Here is an 18,577-nt window from a genome sequence, read left to right as displayed (position 1 = left end):
GTAGCTCAGAGCAGACAATAACTTTATCCTGTGCTAATGTGTTGAAACAGATAGCCAAATCCTTCTATCTTTAATTCTTCTCTTTAATTCAGAGTACAGTGATCTATACTGACCCCTCTGATATTCCAGTTCATCCTCCAGACTCAGATGAAGAGCTAAAGGTCAAGACAGCGCACTTGGAAAGACCTTAAGGACAGCTAGTCCAGTCTGTATAGGGCAAGATGAATTACACCCCATATTTTGGGCCCACAGACCTTGTATCTCAGCTGCTTACAGCAGTGAGCCCTTGTGTGGGAGACCTGGAGCTCTAAAACTGTGCAGGTGACTCAGATTGTAATCTACAACTAATGTGGGAAACACTGAGGAGCAGGAGATCTCTAATACTCTGTCTCTGATGTAGTTAATGCCTGTAACTACAGATCTGTGCTGAACAGTGGCTGCTTCTTTATAAAGCTGGAAGCCAGCTGTCAACTGGAAATTAGAATAATCACCAAATTCACCTTCTGGTTCCTCCCCAAGGCTGGAAGCTTTCTAAAGCAGTTTCTCCCAGTGCCTAGTCTAGTTTTAAATGTTCTAGCATGGGACCTGGCGTGCCTCTTCCTGACAGGAAACATCCTTCCTCGGTCCCATCCTGCTGGCTCTAGTTCCTGCACTCACCTCATGCTCTGCACCATCAGTTGTGTGATCATGTAGTCAACCTCATGGGCATTTCCTTTCCCTCAGACCTGATGACTGAGATGATGGACCTCACAAGTGACCTTGTGGGCACAGGAATCCCCTTCCTGGACTACAAGTCCTATGCAGAGCGCATTTTCTTCCCGGGCCACCGTGAGTCACCACTGCAGAGGGACCTGGACATCCCTGAGTGCCGGCGGCAAACTGTGGAGCAGGGCTTGGTCCAGCTCTCCAACCTGCTCAACAGCAAGCTCTTCCTCACCAAGGTAATGTTCCTCTCTCTGCTTGCAGCCTGCTGTGGGGTCAGGGCCACATCGCCAGCAGCTGGTGGCAGGAAGCAGGCAGTGTCTGTTAAAGTTCATTTCTGAATAGCTCCCTGCAGCACCACCTCTTCCAAGAGCCAGTAGCTGTGACTGCCTTGTTTTTTGCAGATTCACACACTGGCTTATTTCTCTCCCCACCAGTTCATCCACACTCTGGAAATCCAGCGCACTTTCTCTCCGAGAGACCGGGCCTATGTGGCATCATTGCTCACTGTGTCGCTGCATGGGAAGCTGGAGTACTTCACTGACATCCTCAAAACACTCCTGAATGACCTTGTGGAGCAGTATGTAGCCAAGAACCCCAAGCTGATGCTGCGGAGGTGAGCGAGCCAGTCATGGTCCCACTGCTAGCTGGGGACAGAGCCTTTCTACCCAGCTGGCAAGCTCTGAAACTCCTGTGGGTAGAATAATATCATGGCATGGGCTGCAGCTTTAAGACCAGTGCGTGTCCAGACAACACGCATCAACCAGGAGGAAGCAGTAACAATGATACCCCTCTCCTCAGTCAGCAATTGGCAGGGAAAATAGCAGGAAAGGTGTGAAAAGAGTAGGAAGCTGGAGTTGCCCACCCCAAATTCCTCTTCTTTTGAAGCTGCTGTACATTAACTCTCTCCTTGTGTTCAGGTACTAGGGCTCTGCCAAGTCTGCTAATCTCACTTGGCTGTTTAGAGGTCCCTGGACTCGCAGTCATGCCATGTTTGGAAGCTAAACTGAAATATCTCCTGTGTTTGGATCCCTGTCTGGATTAACCAGACTGGATTAGCCTCCTGTCTGGTCCATCCTTCTGATCTGAACAAATTTCCCTTGTTTGAGACCTACCAGAGGCTTTCCTCTGTCCCCTGCTTGCCTGTTTCTCCACTTCTGTAATTTGGTGCCTCCTTCAGGCTGAAAAGTGCCTCAAATAAGCGGTATCAAAAGCATTAACCTTACTGGTCTTTAAAGTCCTTTGTTGGTGTCTGGGGGCTTTTTTGGTTTTGGTTTGGTTGGGTTTTGTTGTTTTGGGGTTTTTTTGCCCCCTCTCCCTTGATCCTGTATCATCATTTAGTGTGCTCTTTTCTCAAGGGGAGTGATCTTTTACCTCCAAACCCCTCCCTGCTGTGCACCATATTCCTGTGACAAACCTCATGCTTTCTTTCAGGACAGAAACAGTGGTAGAGAAGCTGTTAACCAACTGGATGTCCATCTGCCTGTATGCATTTGTGAGGGTAAGTTCTTTGTCCCTCTGTGGTGTAGAGGAGCCAAAAGAAGGGAGACAGCCCCAGCTTTGCTTTGTGCCTTGCTCGTAGCTGAAATAGTGCCAGAGTCGTCCTGTATTTCAGGGTGGGGAATGAGAGAGCTTGCTGTTCGCTGGGCAGAGGTATGCTTAAATCAGCATTAATACCACTCAGTGTTTCCAGGATGTTTCACCAGATCATGGAGGGCTCAGTGTAGCTCCTTTATCTTGAGACACGCTGGCCATAGGCTGGTCTGTACGTGGGGAGGACAGATTCTGATCTAATTCCTTTCCTGGAGAGGGGGTGGCAAGGAGAGTCTCTCAGATCAGTGATGCGGAGGCAGAGCATCCGCCTTGTGCATTGGTCTTGTGCATCCGCTTGGTAGTTGGCCCATGCACTTTCCTTGTGCGTGGAGCAGGAGCTGTCAGCAGAGGCTCTGTCTTTGCCTGCTGTGGCTTAGCTGCTGTATCCTCAGTCCTGCTTCTCCTCTGCTTGGGTGTCCATATTTCCAAGCCTTTGGGCTCTGCTGGGAGGAGGAAGCTGAATTTCTCTCAGGTGAAACTCCTTCCTTTCTGTGTCAGGACTCTGTTGGGGAGCCACTTTACATGCTGTTTCGAGGAATCAAGCACCAGGTGGACAAAGGGCCAGTCGACTGGGTGACAGGGAAAGCCAAATATACCCTAAATGACAACCGCCTTTTGAGAGAGGATCTGGAGTACCGGACTCTGGTAAGGACCAAATCGTTTGTTCCCTCTGGGCTCTCTGATGGGACAGGGTTGAATGTCTCTCCTCCTGTTATTGAGGCAGAAGTGCAGCGTCCTGCCTCTGTCTCCTGGGAGCCAGGTTTATCCCAGCAGCACAACTCCATAGGTGAGCAAGAGCTCTGCTAAACCAGACACGTTTCCCCTAGGCTGATAGGAGCCATCAGCACAGTGGTCTGGTGTATGTGCTGTGCTCTGTGTCTAGAAATAAGGGGATGAAATTGCTGATGGCACATGAAAGCCCCTCCCCAACGCTGTTGAACTGGCTTCCAGCTCTTGACACAAGACTGAGAACACATTTGTGATGTTTTCTTTTCTGAAACTCTTCCAGTGAAAGGACTAGCCGTTAACTTGCCTTAATGCCAACTATCAAAGGTGTAAATGTGTCAGATGTAATTTTATCAGCTGAGTAGCTGCGACCTTTTATTTTCTTTCCCAGACTTTAAATGCTTTGACGCAAGCAGGAGTTGCTGCAGGAGGGGCAGAGGACTCCCAAGGGATTTCTGCTAAAGTGCTAGACTGTGACACCATAACACAGGTGAAGGAGAAGATCCTAGATCAGATCTATAAAGGGACGCCATACTGTCACCGACCAGACCCAGACACCCTGGACCTCGGTGAGCAGAACTCCTTGGTGCCAAAACTCAGTGAGGAAGTGGAAGAGTGGTCCTTTGCTATCTGTGCACAGCACCCCGGCATGCATGACATTTGTCATTCTCTGCTGAGTGTGCAGAGTCACTGACAGAGGATCTTGCACTCTGGCTGGACCCAACAGGGCATGATGCAGGAAAGAGGCTAACAGCAAGAGGTAGGGGTGAGAAAGAAGCAGTTGGGTCCAGCCCCTTCCATTTCATGGTGTTCTTTGCCAGACTTTGGACCACGGCAATGGCTTGGGCAAGGGGACGCAGGAAAAAAAAGCATGGAGAAGAGGAGGACGATTTGAGTGCGGTGCAGAGATGCTGTAGTCATAGACTGTCTCTTCCTGCCAGTGAAGTCAATGGCAGCATCTCAGTAATGTATGTCAGGGAGGATTTTGCCCACCATTTTGAGTGGTTAATGAAAGGTAGGACTTACATTGTGAGGGAAGCCACTCAGTTTTCCATCTTCTTCATTCTTTGGCTGTTGCTGAATAGTGGTGACATTTATAGATGAGCAGGTACTGGGGGAATAGCAGGTGATAAGGACTATGGGTGCATACTTGTGGTTTGAATCACCTGCTTGAAGAGTCACGATCTGACAGAATTCCTAGGAACTTGGCAAGCGTCAGATGAGAGACCTGGGCAGCCAGGCAGCCATCTGTCCCTCTGTGCTCTAGGAGACTGTCCTGCGGCTGCAGGACTCTGTGTTGTTACAGGTACTTGCTCAGATTATGCTGTCTGTGAAACAGCATGGATAAAGGTTGTCCAGTATCAGTGGGTATGTAACAAAGGGATATGGCAGGTCAAAGCAAGGCAGGGATCTCACAGGTGCTGTGCTCTCAGGTAGGAACCACTCCTAGGACCAGATTTTGCTGTTCACTCTCTAAGAGAATGTGGAAATAACAGGGACAAGCGCAAAGAACTTTGAATTATCCTGGGGATGGAAAGCAAACCTGAAAGGCTTTAAGAGCTGAACCTGAAAGGCTTTAAGAGCTTGTTGAAGAGAAGGCTGATATGCGACTCAATGCCTTTATAAATGGAGAAAATATCTGACATTAAAGACTTTCTGGCCTTAAGTTCTGAGAGTCTACAGACTTTTCTGTTAATCTGCTTCCTTCAAGGTGGTGGACAGACTGAATTGGCAAATCATGCCCCTTTTATTCAGGACAGTCAAACCTGAAGTGGTCTCTGAAAAGCTGCAGAAGAAAATTTTGTTATTCGGTAACTGGCTAAAAAAACTCAGTGCCAGTAGATGCAAAGGATTAACGTGCAGAAAATTAATTCTGGGGGTGTTATGTACACAGATGGTTTGGATGCATGCATCGCAATGGTGCGTCCATAGGAACTTTCTCCTATTTCCTGACTGTGGGCTGAGGAACTCCCAGCCCTCCTGTGATCCTGATGTAGCTTGAGCATTAGTCTTCTCTGGCATAGAGTTCCACTCATTCAGGTTGAAGCACAACAGACTTCAGAGATGCCTCAACTTAAGTTTATCTTTTCATTTTTCTGTGTTTAATGGCTGTAGAGTGGAGATCAGGGCTGGCAGGTCATCTGATACTGTCCGATGAGGATGTGACATCTGTTGTTCAAGGAACTTGGAAACGCCTGAACACTCTTCAGCACTACAAGGTCAGAACTCAGTCTACCATTGCCTTTCTCTCCTCTCATCTTCTACACGCTGTTATGCTCTGTTTGTGGCTCTGGCTCCTGGTGGATCACTGTCAAAAGGTTGGAGCTTTCTTGCAGCAGCACATTCAAATTAAGTCAGTGCTGTGGCCTGCACTCTGACTTCAACAAGCATAGCCCCCTCCTTAGCCTGTACCCGAGACGTGGGCAGGTGTAGAGCTTTTTCGTATCTTGAATATGTTTGAAATGGATGTATTCATGTATTACATGTATTTCTTCATACTTCTTTTTTCATTTTTTCATATTTCATATTCAGCTTGCACCAATGTGCCATATCTTGGACCAACATGTCATACCTTGCTGCAACATGTTCTAGATGTGAATAACCTCAGTCTCTGAGTATTATCATCTTCATCGTACTTTGCACATCAGTTTTTTAATTGGTATAAACAAGATTCTCCCACCATCAGAAAGACAGTGATGGTGCCCCCAAATCCCCGTTTCTGTCCCTGTTTCTAGTAATGGTACAGTCTGTTTTGGTCTACAAGCACTTGCCTGTTGTGCTGATGAGAAACATGCCATTTGTTTTGAATGTTGATTTTTGCTTGTGTGCAGGTGCCTGATGGAGCAACAGTAGCACTGGTCCCACGCCTGACCAAGCACATCCACAGGGAGAATCAGGATTACATCCCAGGAGAGAGTGAGTTTGTCCTGTTCTCATAAAATGATTTTATAGCACTTGCCAGTTAGCAGGACAAGTCTCTTGCCGTAGCCCCAGCTTTATGCTGCTATAGAAGGCTGATATGTGATTTGGACCCTCATAGGATTGTCTGGAAATTGAAAGCTTAGGCAGGTGAGATGAGGGAAAAGCAAAAGAGTGTAAGAGCAGAGGAAAGCCAGGCTGGGCATGAAAATGCAGGATAAGCACAGTTTTCTAGTTTGACTCTCTAGGGCTGAGCGCAGTCTGCAACTTGTAGGAATCTTAATACCCTCAGGTGCTGAGCATGGCCTGAGGGTGGTGATGGGACGACAGGCAGTTACCTTGCTGCCTGGCAGAGGGAACAGCTCCGTGGATACTCCTGTGGCGTGAGGGACAATAGCCACAGGCTGCAGCTTAACAGGTTCAAACTGGACACGGGGAAAAAAACTTCCTCAGCAAAAGGGTGGTGCAGCCCTGGAACAGACCACTGGGGTGGTGGGGGAAGTTTCCAAGACCTTGAAGGTTTTGGGTGGACAAAGGCAACCTGCTGTAGTGCTAGCAGCAGTTGTACTCTGTGCAGAAGGCTGGTTAGAGGCCTCCAGAGGTTCCTTCCCATTTGTGTTTCTATCATACTGTGAAGTCTTGCTTCCTTGGGGCTCACCTGGCCAAGCTCTACTGTGAGAGAACTGACACTCATCTGTGAACAACTGCTTGTTTTAGAAACACCAATGCTGGAGGATGCAGATGAAGGTGGGATCAAACTTTGGCACCTGGTAAAACCAACAGAGGAGCCAGAGCTTCCCAAGCATCGGCGTGGGAGCTTAAGAGATCGGGAGCGAGCCAAGGCAATCCCAGAGATCTATCTGACACGTCTACTCTCGATGAAGGTGAGGAGAAGCACAGATTGTGTTGTGCTTGGGATCTTGCCTTCCTTCGTATCCCTCAGCAGATTGCAGGGATGTGTATGAAGATGAAGAGCCCCTTTGCCTGGGTTGATGCATGTGCTGATTGTTTCCCCTCCGATCCCAGCACTGCAGTGCCAAACTTCTACTAATGGGTTAGGTTTTGCAGAGCCTCTAGGAGAGTGAGAAATGGTTTTATCCCTCTGTCCACCCCTTGTGTTTGTCTTTGTGTGTCCCACAGAAAAAAAGCAGGTACCCTGTGCTTTGCAGCAGAGTTTCTCTGGTAGCAGTGTCCACTGGGCTGCCATGTCTGCTCACCTTCTGCCCCACCCAGGGCCAAGAAGATAGGACTGACCTGTTACCTGCTGCAGCAGGATGATGCTAATAGTACACACCAGCCATGTACAGATTCAGCTGCAGTCATAAATCAGGCATAGCGCCTGCTCACATTCTCCTTTTTGCTTTATTCCAGTGTCATTGTTAAAAAATTGACCCAGGAACTTGTCCCTCTGCTCTGTTCTCAAGAAAAGATCAGCTTTTGGCATCCAGGTTCCCCAGCAATGCCCTGCTTGCAGTAGTACCGTTCCTCAAGCGACAGCCCAGGCACTTTGCCAGGCAGTGCCTGTGTTCTCCCCACATTTACTGAACTTCCTCTTGCTGCCGAGCAAACCCCTTCTCCTTGTTCCTGTCCAGCTGAATACAGCTGCTGGCAGCCAGCAGCCCCCTCCGCCAGGCAGTCTCTACGGTTCAGTGCCGTTCCATCATGTTGCAAGCGCTCTCCCCTGTAGCAATCCCCTTTACCTGCAGTGGCTCTGAGTACATCTGACTCCCCTCCGTCTTTTTCTTTGTTCATGAGCTTCTCTCTGGCCTCTGTTCCAGAAACTGCTGGGGCCTCCTTTCTCCTTTGCTGCTGCTCCCTGCAGTGGAGGGGAGGTAGCTTTGGACTGGTGAGGGGAGGGTGCCGAGCAGCAGAGGGTAACCTCCCATCTGCATGAGGCCTGGGCTCCCCACTCTCCTCTGCCTGTGCTGACTCTGTCCTGCTCGGTTCTCCCCAGGGCACTCTGCAGAAGTTTGTGGATGACTTGTTCCAGGTGATCCTCAGTACCAACCGCCCTGTCCCTCTGGCAGTCAAATACTTCTTTGACCTGTTGGATGAGCAGGCAATACACTATGGGATTGCAGACCCTGAGACCATCCATATCTGGAAGACAAACAGGTATGGTGTTCCTCTGGGCCCCGGAGGAGGCACTGCTAAGCTGTCTAGAGCTGATCGCTGGCAAAGTGACAGCCACCTTTGCCTATGGAGGAGGAGCAAAATGGGAGTGCAAGGCAGCGGAGCATAGTGTGAAAAGCTGGTTTTGCTGGGAGGGCAAGGCTGGGAGATGCAGTAATGTGCAGAATATCTTTCAGCACCGTAGCTGCTACCTTTGCTGATGCCCTGCTGTGCTTCTGTCTTCTCTGCAGCCTGCCCCTGCGGTTCTGGATCAACATCATCAAGAATCCTCAGTTTGTTTTTGATGTGCAGACGTCAGATAACGTAGATGCTGTGCTCCTGGTCATTGCGCAGACCTTCATGGACTCCTGTACAATAGCTGACCATAAGTTAGGGCGGGTAAGTACAGAGCAAGGAGAAGGCATGGTTGGCGCAGATAGTTGAGCACTGCTGCCCCAGGAAGGCAATAACGTTTACATAGCACCACTGGGACAGCAGGCCAGGCCCATCCTTGCTCCCACGTGCCACTGGAGCACTGGAGAGTGATGGGGACTCCTGGGAAGAGAGGAGGGAGGAGCTGATTTTGTTTAGCGTACAGAAGTTGTTGAGGGGTGCTCTTTATTTACAGCTACGTGGGGGACAGAGCTAAACTCTAGCTGGCTGTGGCAGACAGTGTAAGTCACGGGATGCATCTTGGCAGATTTAGGTTGGCCATTAGGAAAACTTTTTATCGCCACTACTCACCCTGTGCCGAGGGTGGAACAGTCCCACACAGGTCACCAGAGATGGGATGGGTGGATCTCTGGAGGATTTCAGGAGTCAGCTGTGCAAAGCCATAGCCAATGTGATCTCATACTGGTAATCACCCAGCTCCAAGTGGAAGGCTGGACTAGGGATCCCAGGGGTCCCTTCACCAGCACATCTCACGGTTCCTCAGACTGCATTACTAGAAGGGAGCCTGGTATTTGAAGTGCCTCTCCATGCAGAGGACAAAAATTCCTGATCCGAAATGAATGACAGAAAATAGCGGTGATGGTGTTACCTGCGAAGGTTAGTCCACGGCATGATGAAGGAGCTTTTTGTAATCAATTCTGGTTTTGGATGTTCAAGGACTCTCCGATCAATAAGCTGCTCTATGCCCGGGACATTCCTCGCTACAAGCAGATGGTGGAAAGGTAAGCAATGAATGTGAGGAGTCGTAGTTTAAGCAGTAAGGAGGAGGCTAGGAGGAACAATATGCTAATTGCCTGTGTACCACTGGATAGGTATTATGCGGACATTCGTCAGACCATCTCTGCCAGTGACCAGGAGATGAACTCTGCCCTGGCTGAGCTATCACGGGTAAATAAAATTATTTCAGAAGTCACCCTGACCCCTCACCTGTGCATGTAAGGGAAAGTGAGTAATGCAAACATAAGATATTCCAGCTGAGCGTGCAGTTCTGCTCAGACGTACTGACGGTTCCCAGTGGCTGCTCTGCTTCGTGGCACCACTGGGAGGGCGAGGGTCTGCCCAGCTAGTGCTGAAGAGAAAAATAGAGTCAAGGATTCAGGACAAGGAGTACGTGTGATTTTTTTCCTTTGCTGGGAACCATTGCTGAATTCCCTTTCCTGTTGCTTTGTGCAACAAGCACATTTCCTAATGAGTTGTGAGGATGCAGAATTGAGAAGAACAATTGTTAGGTGTCTCACGGTTTTGTCGCACTTCCTCTCTTATTCAGAATTACTCAGGTGACCTCAATTCCCTGGTGGCTCTACATGAATTGTACAAATACATCAATAAGTACTATGACCAGGTGAGTGTGTGTTTCCAGCAGGTATGAACATGCCCTTCTCCTTTTACCATCCAATCAAAAAACCTCCAAAAATTAGTAATTAAGAGCAGCCAGACTGTTACAACGCTGTGTATTGTTTCATTGGCATGCGTAACTTCCATGTCATAAGTTTGCTTTATTCTTATCCAAGAGGGAGGAAGGAAATCACAAAAAAGGACTGATCTCTAACTTGGAGGCTGTTGGGATTTCATGTACACTTTTTTTTTTGACTCCGGTATCCAAATACTCTACTTAAAAATGAAATGCAGTTAGTTCAGATTCATTTACTAAAGATACCATTTTCAGGTGAGAAGTTTAGCATTCTTTTTGCACGATGAAGTTTATAAGTTATTAGGACAAATCTAGAATACTTATTTTATGGTTAATTTGAGATGAATTACTACATACCCGCTCTAGTCTTGAGCACGCTGGATTCCAGCTTGGGGCTCTCCATGCATGGAGTTGAGCTGGTTGACAGTGTTCTGTGCTGGAGCAAGGGTGCCAGTGAGCTCTGTCACTTTGCAGATCATTACTGCCTTGGAAGAAGACCCAACGGCACAGAAGATGCAGCTCGGATATAGACTACAACAGATTGCAGCAGCTGTGGAGAATAAAGTCACAGATTTGTGACAGGCGCAGAGAGACTGCTCTCCCCTGGCTGAACGGGGACAGTGCTCGTCCTAGCTATACACAGGGTGTCCTGCTGCCATTGGAACCAGACTCTCCAAGGAACCCGCGGGTGACATGAACAGGGATGGCCAAGGCAGTACAAAGTACAAGCGTCCTTGCATCTCAGAGAATATTTTTTTACAGTTTTTTCTTTTTAAAAGCAAAACAAAAGAAAAAAAAAAAACAACAAACTTTGGTTTTCCTCTGGCAGACTGTCGGGGGACCACACAGCTCCTTCCTACAGATGTTGGGTGAACGTGCCAAGTTTCCAAACAACGTTGTCGAAGAGCCAGGTGACAACACCAAGCACCGTGTCTGTGGAGTCCTCGGCCTTGCACGGATGCCCTTGCCAGTGCTGGGAGACTCCCCTGCTGCAGCTGCTCGCTTCAGCAGGGATGCAGGAAGCTTTCCCCAGGCTGACAGCTGTGCTAACCTCTGTCCCCGGCTAGCGAGCACTCCTGCAGTATCCCATCTGAGAAACTTCCTTGCAGCAATGTCCCCACTGGTTCCGGATGTTGGATGTAGAAAGGAGAGCGTCCGATGGCGAAGGTCTCTTGCTCCCCAGTGTTCTGGTCTCCGACAGCTCGTGCGTGACACCTGCTTGGATGTAACGTGCTCACCAGCATGCGCGCTTGCCCAGGGGCCTACTGTAAACGGACAGCACCCCCTCACCCTTTCCCTCAGGACAAATTCAGCATGTGAGAGTCACTGCCCGGCTCGCCTCAGACTCCCCTGACCCAGCTTGGGATCGGTCTTCCTGGTTCCTTGTGGTCAGAGGTTGCCCTGCTCTTTGGAAAAGCACAACAAATGCCTTGTGCCACTTCCCCTTCCTCTGGTGTCTAGCTGTTCTGCTGCTCTGAACTGGACTTGTAAATACCCTCAGAAAGTTAATGTATTTAAACGCTAAAGGCGAATGTTTAATTTTGTGGCTTTGAGACAAAGCTTTTCTTGGAGAAGTATCTCTGTGCACTTCTACTGACAAACGTCTGTCAGCACTGGAGCAAAGTTTTTCTCCACTGCTTTGTCTGCAGGGATAACTCGTAGATGTCTCCGTTGCTGTAACAGCAGCTTGCTTTTCCCCGCAGCTCAGTTCAAGGCTTAGCTGTGTGCTCTTCTGTTAGGCTTGCCTTACACCTTACTCACAGTTTCACTTCCCAGACTCTCCTGTTGTGGCACATAGAAGGGTCACTTGGTGAGCTGTGAACTCGAGGAAGCCATGAAGCACAACTGCGTTGTTCCCAAGGAGCGTCAGGTGTCCTGCAAACCGGAATGATTCGTGCGAGGAAGGCGAGGCTGGAGCAGGCACAAGCACCGTTTGTTGCCAGCTGTCACTGGGCAGCTCCTCGCTGCTCCCTCCTCAGTTCTTGCGCCTTGTGAACAGAGTACTCTGCCCTTCTGGGAGCGAATTCCTATTTATAAGGGTGCCCTACTCGTTCTCCCCGCCACCCACTAATTCCACATTGATGTCCTGCGTGCCTGGGGCAGGTAGACAGGTCTGACTCCTCTGTCACTTCCCTGGGGTGGTGATTGTGCGGGCCAGGAGGAGGGACCAGAGCTAAAACAGGGCAGGATCGTGTCCCTACCTCTCTTTACATTGCAGACAGCAGTAATTCCAGGCCTATCAGATCAGCCCTGTGGCTTTGTGTGAGTGCTGCGCAGTTGCAAAAACTGTTCTCTGAGCAATATAACAACAAGCTAATGCTGGCCTCTCTTCCTACAAAGCCAGCTCTCTCCTGTGACCCTCTCTCAGCAGCATTCCCAGGTACTCTGTGTGCCCAGAGTGTGGCCAACATCCCTGTGCCACCTCCTGCTCCTGTCTCACTGTGCGGAGCAGCAGGCGAGCTGGCTGGCTGCTGCCAGGCAGAAGGGGGGGACAGAGCTTGCCTCTCTTCTCCCGGGTGGGCACCAGTTTGGGTCTCGCTCCTGCCTGACCACTCATTTCCACGAAACTTATGGGAACTCAGCATCTCTGAAACCTCTGTCTTGACCAAATCTGATTAAATCAGCACAAAAAAAGCTGGGTGGAGGAAAGGACTGGCAGATGGGAAAAAGCAGATACAGTGCACACTAGTAAAGCCCGTTCCCTTAGGAACTGCGGGAGGTGATTCCTTGGTTTGAGGCAGGCGCAGGTGTAGTGGCAGAGTAGCGTTGTCCCTTGTGCGTTGACGGATGGACTTCCTGCCCCGGGCAGCAAGGCGTCCTTTGTGGCCTCTCCAACTCGCTGAGTGTCTGCCAGGAGCCACAGGCTCGCTGCTGGATTTATGGCTCTGCAGACTGTTAATCTCTGCCCCTATTTTTGCAGAATTATCTCTGCGCTTTCCCAGAACAGGGTGGCTTGGGGCTTAATTCTGGATCCGCCTCACATCGGCAAAGGGAGGAGGGCTTGGTGGCTCTCCTGGAATCGTAGTGACAGGAGTCCAGGTGTGTCTGCTGAGAGCGCAGCCTCTGCCCACGTGGCTGACTTAGGCCGTGGGGTAAGTGGGCTCCACATCCTCTTTCCTCCTCAGTAGTGTTCCTGGACGTTGGAAATGATCTGCTTTCTCTCAGTGTATCTGTGAAAGTCTGCTTTTGTTAGAGCAATAATCAAGACTTAAAAATAGAGCTAAATTAGGTGATTGACTTATTTAACATCTTGAGCTTGTCCTTGCATAGCTGGACAGGAGGCACTGCCCAGCGCAGGTGCAGTGAGGGTGGAAAGCTGGTAGTGCCCTTCTCTTCCCGTCCGTCTGTCCTTGGTGTTCTAGGTACCGGCATCCTCCTCCCCTGCGGACACGCAACTGAAGGCCCCTCGCTGGGATCAACTTGGGTGTTTAGGCATGGCCCCTCTTCTCTCCGTCCATGCCCCTCTCCTGTGGCAAAATCTGTTATTACGACAGGGTTCTGTTGCATTTAAATTTGCACAAAACAGGTTTTGTTATGAAATTCCCTACTGCGGGGAAGATTTATTTATTTATTTCTCACGATCCTTCCAAGTTTCTTCCAGTCTCTGCCTGATTCCACGACCAGCTTCTCGGACACTCTGGAGATGGATGTTCCTTCTCAAGGATGGAGAATCCTCTCTTGGATGTTCCTGGTTTCTTACAAGTAGCAAGTTCTGTGGGCACCAGCTGAGAGTGCCCTGCCACGGCGACCGTTCCCCTTCCGCAAGACACGAGCGCAGCAAGGGGATGTCGCTGCTTTAATCGTATTCTCAGAAAGGCGATGTTCTCGAATGGCAGGCGTTCAGATTTATGTAGTACTGCGGTCAGAGAAAGAAACTTGCCTCCGCCGTGGTCTGGATGAAACGCCACGAGCTGATCAGTATTAAGATAAATATCCATTAGTGTATTTGAATGTCTCTCCCGTTGGCACAACTAAGAGTAGCTGGCACCCGCGCGATGTAGATGTGAGAGCGCTTGCTTTCATCTGTCTGGTGGCAAATTTAAGCTTTTTTTGTTTGTTTTTGTAGAAATGATGGCTAATTTTTTTTTAAATGAAAATAGAGGGTTCTCAGATGCTGCTGCCTCGGTGGAATGCCATTTCTTTTTCAGGGTGTGCCCCGGTTGCAGCGAGATGCTGCTTTTTTGGTGCCTTTCTTGTCGGGATGATTCTTTTGGTTTCTAGAACACCCAGTGTGTTTGCTCTAATCGTCTTTCTCCCGGTCCTCTGTCCTGGTGCCTCTGCCCTCTCCCAGCCTTGTGACTTGGTGTCTCCCTGTCTGTTACGGTATGGCCTGACCTGCATTTATGCCCTGCCACACCTTGAGTTCTGCTCAGAGCACCCGAGGTACTGTCTTTCTCAAATTGGAATTAATAATTAATATAAAAAGCTTGGAAAAAAAAAAAAAATCTGAATTTTGTTACATAGTGTAATAACTGTTTGTAGATACTGTTCGGAGATGTAGGAATCTATTGGTGATATACGAGGTTTTGTCTGTAAATAATCAGTTTAGAGTCCAAATGATTTTAATAAAGAGAATTCTTACACAATAATTCAATAAATTTTAATATACAACCTGCGTCTCATGCTTGTGTTGCACGATGATGCAATTGCCCAGAATCTATTCACCTCTTTTTTTATTTTTTTCCCTCCGACGTGGAAGCTGCGTACTCCTGAGCACCAGGGCCTGGAGCTGTGCCAGGAGCCTGCGGCTGTGAGCCTCCATCGCCTGCGAGCCTCCATCGCCTGCGAGCTATCCCCCCCTCTCCCCCCCTGTCTTTACTAGCAGAGGTTTGGGTACAGGCTGCTTCTCCCCCCTCTTATCTATGTTATGTCACTGCTTTAGTCCCTCCTTTCCCTGTGTGTGTGTGTGTTCTCGCTGGCCTTTTAGGGGTTACAAACCACTTGGCCCCCAGGTGCTGCCCTGGCTCAGCACCCAGCCTGCTGCAGCCTCTGCCCCCTCCCTTCTTATTTTTAGTGCGGGGAAGGCAGGTGAGAGGAGAGGGGCACAGGCGAGGGGAGAAGCGCTCCGGGAGGCCCCGACCTCGCTTTGGCAGCCTGGAGCTGCAGCAGAGCTACTGCTCGGCAGTGTTAACCCTTTGCTTCAGGGCTGGGGCTTGGGCTCTGCAGCCTCAGCCAGGAAACCTGAGCTGAACGACACCAGGGCCCCAGCGAGGGGGAGGCCGGGGCATGCCCGGCTCTGGTGCAAGGCTGCAGCATGTGGCAGCAAGGGGAAAAAAAATAATAATAATAATGATTTTTACTGTATGTGGCCGTTTGCTCCTCTGTGTTGCATGGGGCTGGGATGCTCCTCGGGTCCCACCTCGGTGGGGCAGGGCTGCCGGGCGAGCGGGGCTGCAGGGAGGATGCCGTGTTATGGTTGCTCTCCGTGAAAAGGGAACGGGAAGCGCGGGCGCTGAGCGTGGGCTCCGTGGTCACCAGCACCTCGCTGTGATGGTGTTTGGCTGGGTGCGGGCACTGCTGGGGGAGGCTGAGGTGCCTCAGGTCAGACAGCGGGGCACATGGGTGGGCTTGGGGAGGCTGTCCCCTTCTGCCAGGCACAGGTCGGTGACCACTGTACCAGGCAGGGACTTGAGACGGTGTCGTGGCAGCGAGGCTGGGCCAAAAGTCCTGCCGACACGCTGTCGGGAGCAGTGGGAAGTGCCAGGCAGCCCCACGGTTTCTGGGTCTGGGGATGGCGGAGCAGAGGGGAAGGATTTCTCTGTTTCCATCTCAGTAGAGCTGTGAATTTCCCTCTATAAATAGTTGCTGTGGAGACTGTGGAGCTGTAGCAGGCTGACAGACCTGCTGCCAGGGAAGCCAGGGAGAGGCCAGCAGTAAAGTGAATCCACCGCAGCTGTCCTAGGTCTCCTGCTATCCCAAAGCCAAGGTTGTTCCCAGAAGCGGTGCTGTGATCCGATACCCTGCCCCGCTCCTCACCACGTCCATCCAGCGATGCAGAAGAGTTTGGTCTGCTCAAGGACACCCCTCCCGGGCAGCGCAGACTAAAAGGAGAGCAGGACCAGCTGATATCTCACTTTGGGGAGCTCCAGAATGAGCCAGATGACAAATGGAGCGGCGTGCCCTGCCTCTGAGCTGCTGCACGGTAAGTCTGCACAGGGCTGCTGGGGCTCAGAGCTCTGCGTGCCGACAGGGCTGCTTTTCTGCTGTATGTTGCGACTTGCAGGGATGCTGCGTTCAGCCAGGGCTTGCCAGGTCTGCGTTCGTGCAGAAGGTGAAGGCGTGCATCACTGGTGAGCTCTGCGACTGCAGAGCTCCAGGCGCTATAAGGCATAACCGGTGGTGGGCAGCTCCGTACGCCTCTCCGTGCAGGTCGGGTGGAGTTGTCCAGGCTGGAGGTGAAGCACCGCTCCCTGCCCGTGGCTCTTGCAGACCAGGCAGGACCAGAATGTTTTTGGGCTGAAGTTCTCTGACCTGGTCCAGGCCTGCAACAAGCCAGTAGGTTCTGCACAACGTAGCTTTGAATGACAAAAGCAAAACAACAGTTGTTTTTAACGTAAAGACGTCAAGCGAGGAAGGACGTTAAAGCATTGATCGTCCTTTATCGCGAAGCTTAGAAAAGTACGTTTCACTCTCCTATGCCAAGTTGCATAGCAACGCTCCTTATCCTTTGCCAGTGCATCCATGTAACGAGGGTGGATGGAGGGAAAGGCTCGCACACCTAAGGATGAACCTGCCTCGCCTCCATGGCGAGAAGGACACCAGGGGCCGGTGAGCTGCCGAAAAGCTCCATCAGCCCCAGCACTAGGATGTGTTTTACACTCCGAGTCTGCCTTTGGGTCCTAACCACTGGGCGGTGGTGACAGCTCTTTCCCACTGAGGTCTCCTACTGCCATAGCAATCCACCTAGGGAAGACGCTGTTGAAGTCCCATCCCCGCGTGCTCAAATTTTCCTTTGGCGGGTGAATGGTGAGCGACATCATAAAGTTTTTAAGGCTGTTGCCCAGCTCTCAGCTCAGCCCCTGCTGCCCTAATGATGTGAGTGAAGAGGGCTCGGGTAGATTCTGGTGGTGCAGGAGCTTGCAGGGTTACTGATATGCTCAGTCTGTGCATAAATAAGGAAAATTTTGATTTCACCTCTGTTTCATAGCTAAGACATGAGTAAGCATTTGCTGAAAAGAGTGGCCGTACGGACATGCAGCATCCTGGAGGTTTATGCCTAAAAGAGACTGATTGTGAACAGTGTAAAGGCTAGGTGTTAAAATATAAGGCAGGGGAGAGATTTTGAGCTCCCTTCAGACTGCTGTATGGGCTTGGGTGAATGGAGCAACGTCAGCTCCAGCGATATGGGTTGTCCCTGCCAGGATCGGAGTCTCGAGCCCAGTCTGACCCTTAATTAGAAATGTGCTGGGAGCTTGCTCGCTGCCCAAAGGCAGGCTGCGTCTCTGGCTGCTGTGCTGGGAGAGGAGCATCAGAATGTGGAAAGAAACCTTAGTCTTTTGAGGAAGTCACACCTCTGTCCCAGCACCTGGAAGATGTTACTGTCCCAGAACAACTCCCCATCACGTGGCTCCTGCTGCCACGGCCACCGCCAGCCCACTGTAACTATTTCTGAAAATCCTCCGGTGCAGACAAGCCCTTAGCTTTAGCGACCTGATTTGAAGGACTTAAAGGTCGATGTTTCTACCCGTGCTAATGGTTTACTGGGATTATTATCACCTGTCGCAAGCCCTGGCAACGCGTCTTAGCCTGAAGCTTCGGCTGTACGGCTAGTGACATTTCCAAATTATGAAAGGCTGGGTTGGGAGCACCCCAGCGACAGCAGCTTACATCTATATTTCCATTAGCAACATGGGCTCTGGGCTGCTATTTCAGGTGACCGGCGCTGAAGCCAATTCTACACCAGTGCTGTGGGGCAGGGGGACAGCAGTTGCATCAGTCCGTCTGCACCGTCTCGGTGTTTGTACCTTGGGCTGTCATAGTAACAAACCCCGGGAACAGCCTCCCCCTCCGTCACAGCCTCTCGCTACGGCGTCACGGGATGGTCAGCGATAAACCCCTGCTCCGGCCCGGGGCTGGGCTGCGGAGGACAGATGTGCAGCGCTGCAGTGTCTAAAATGCAGGCTCTGCTTTGTGCCCATCTGGAGCGTGAGGCTTCTCCTGCCAGCGAAAGCTAGGACCTGTCCCCTCCTCAGACGAGACGGGGATGGGGAGCGGGCGCTTTCCCCAGCTGCGGCTGCGGGAGGGGATCCCGCAGTTCCCGCTAAGCCCCTGAAAATCCACACGAGGCACAGGGAAACCTGAGACTCCCACCTGGCCCTGGCCCTGGCCTGGCCACACACCACCAGGATCCCTGCCTGGCCCCAGCCTGCCAGCTTTCCTCTTCTGAACTCTTAAAATAATCCCTGCCTCCATGAAGTGCCAAAAGCGTCTGTAACAGCCCGGCTCCAGGGGCCGATGAAGCCGATGGGAAGGAAGGGGGCGAGGGGAGAACGGGGTAGAAGAGGGAATCAATGTGCGTGGCATGCAGCAGAGCTACGGCTCCCTGCGGCTCCCCAGCTCTCTTTAAAGGAGTGACATGCTGAAGATCGCACTGCCCCTGCCCCACAGCCCGGTGCCCCACTGCCTCCGGCCCCTCATGCCAGGATCTGCTGCGCTGCGGGG

At 50.9% G+C, this 18,577-nt stretch overlaps 1 protein-coding gene across 6 annotated transcripts in view; it reads left to right on the top strand.

The window, feature by feature from the left end:
- PLXNB1 (plexin B1) overlaps window positions 1–14,497 on the top strand; it is an 84,826-nt gene extending 70,329 nt beyond the window's left edge. For all 6 annotated transcript variants that reach the window (XM_072876091.1, XM_072876093.1, XM_072876095.1 and 3 more), the window contains 14 exons: window positions 724–941; window positions 1,140–1,318; window positions 2,137–2,203; window positions 2,794–2,940; window positions 3,413–3,590; window positions 5,137–5,240; window positions 5,853–5,937; window positions 6,658–6,824; window positions 7,895–8,055; window positions 8,304–8,451; window positions 9,163–9,227; window positions 9,318–9,393; window positions 9,773–9,847; window positions 10,391–14,497. In XM_072876091.1, the coding sequence (XP_072732192.1) occupies window positions 724–941; window positions 1,140–1,318; window positions 2,137–2,203; window positions 2,794–2,940; window positions 3,413–3,590; window positions 5,137–5,240; window positions 5,853–5,937; window positions 6,658–6,824; window positions 7,895–8,055; window positions 8,304–8,451; window positions 9,163–9,227; window positions 9,318–9,393; window positions 9,773–9,847; window positions 10,391–10,495 (1,775 nt within the window). In that variant the 3' untranslated portion in view covers window positions 10,496–14,497. The remainder of the gene's footprint in view (window positions 1–723; window positions 942–1,139; window positions 1,319–2,136; window positions 2,204–2,793; window positions 2,941–3,412; window positions 3,591–5,136; window positions 5,241–5,852; window positions 5,938–6,657; window positions 6,825–7,894; window positions 8,056–8,303; window positions 8,452–9,162; window positions 9,228–9,317; window positions 9,394–9,772; window positions 9,848–10,390) is intronic.
- The last annotated feature ends 4,080 nt before the right edge of the window (window positions 14,498–18,577 follow it).

This window comes from Ciconia boyciana, chromosome 11, assembly GCF_034638445.1.
Source record: "Ciconia boyciana chromosome 11, ASM3463844v1, whole genome shotgun sequence".
In the NCBI taxonomy this organism is placed as follows: domain Eukaryota; kingdom Metazoa; phylum Chordata; class Aves; order Ciconiiformes; family Ciconiidae; genus Ciconia; species Ciconia boyciana.
This window is presented reverse-complemented; position numbering and strand designations above follow the sequence as displayed.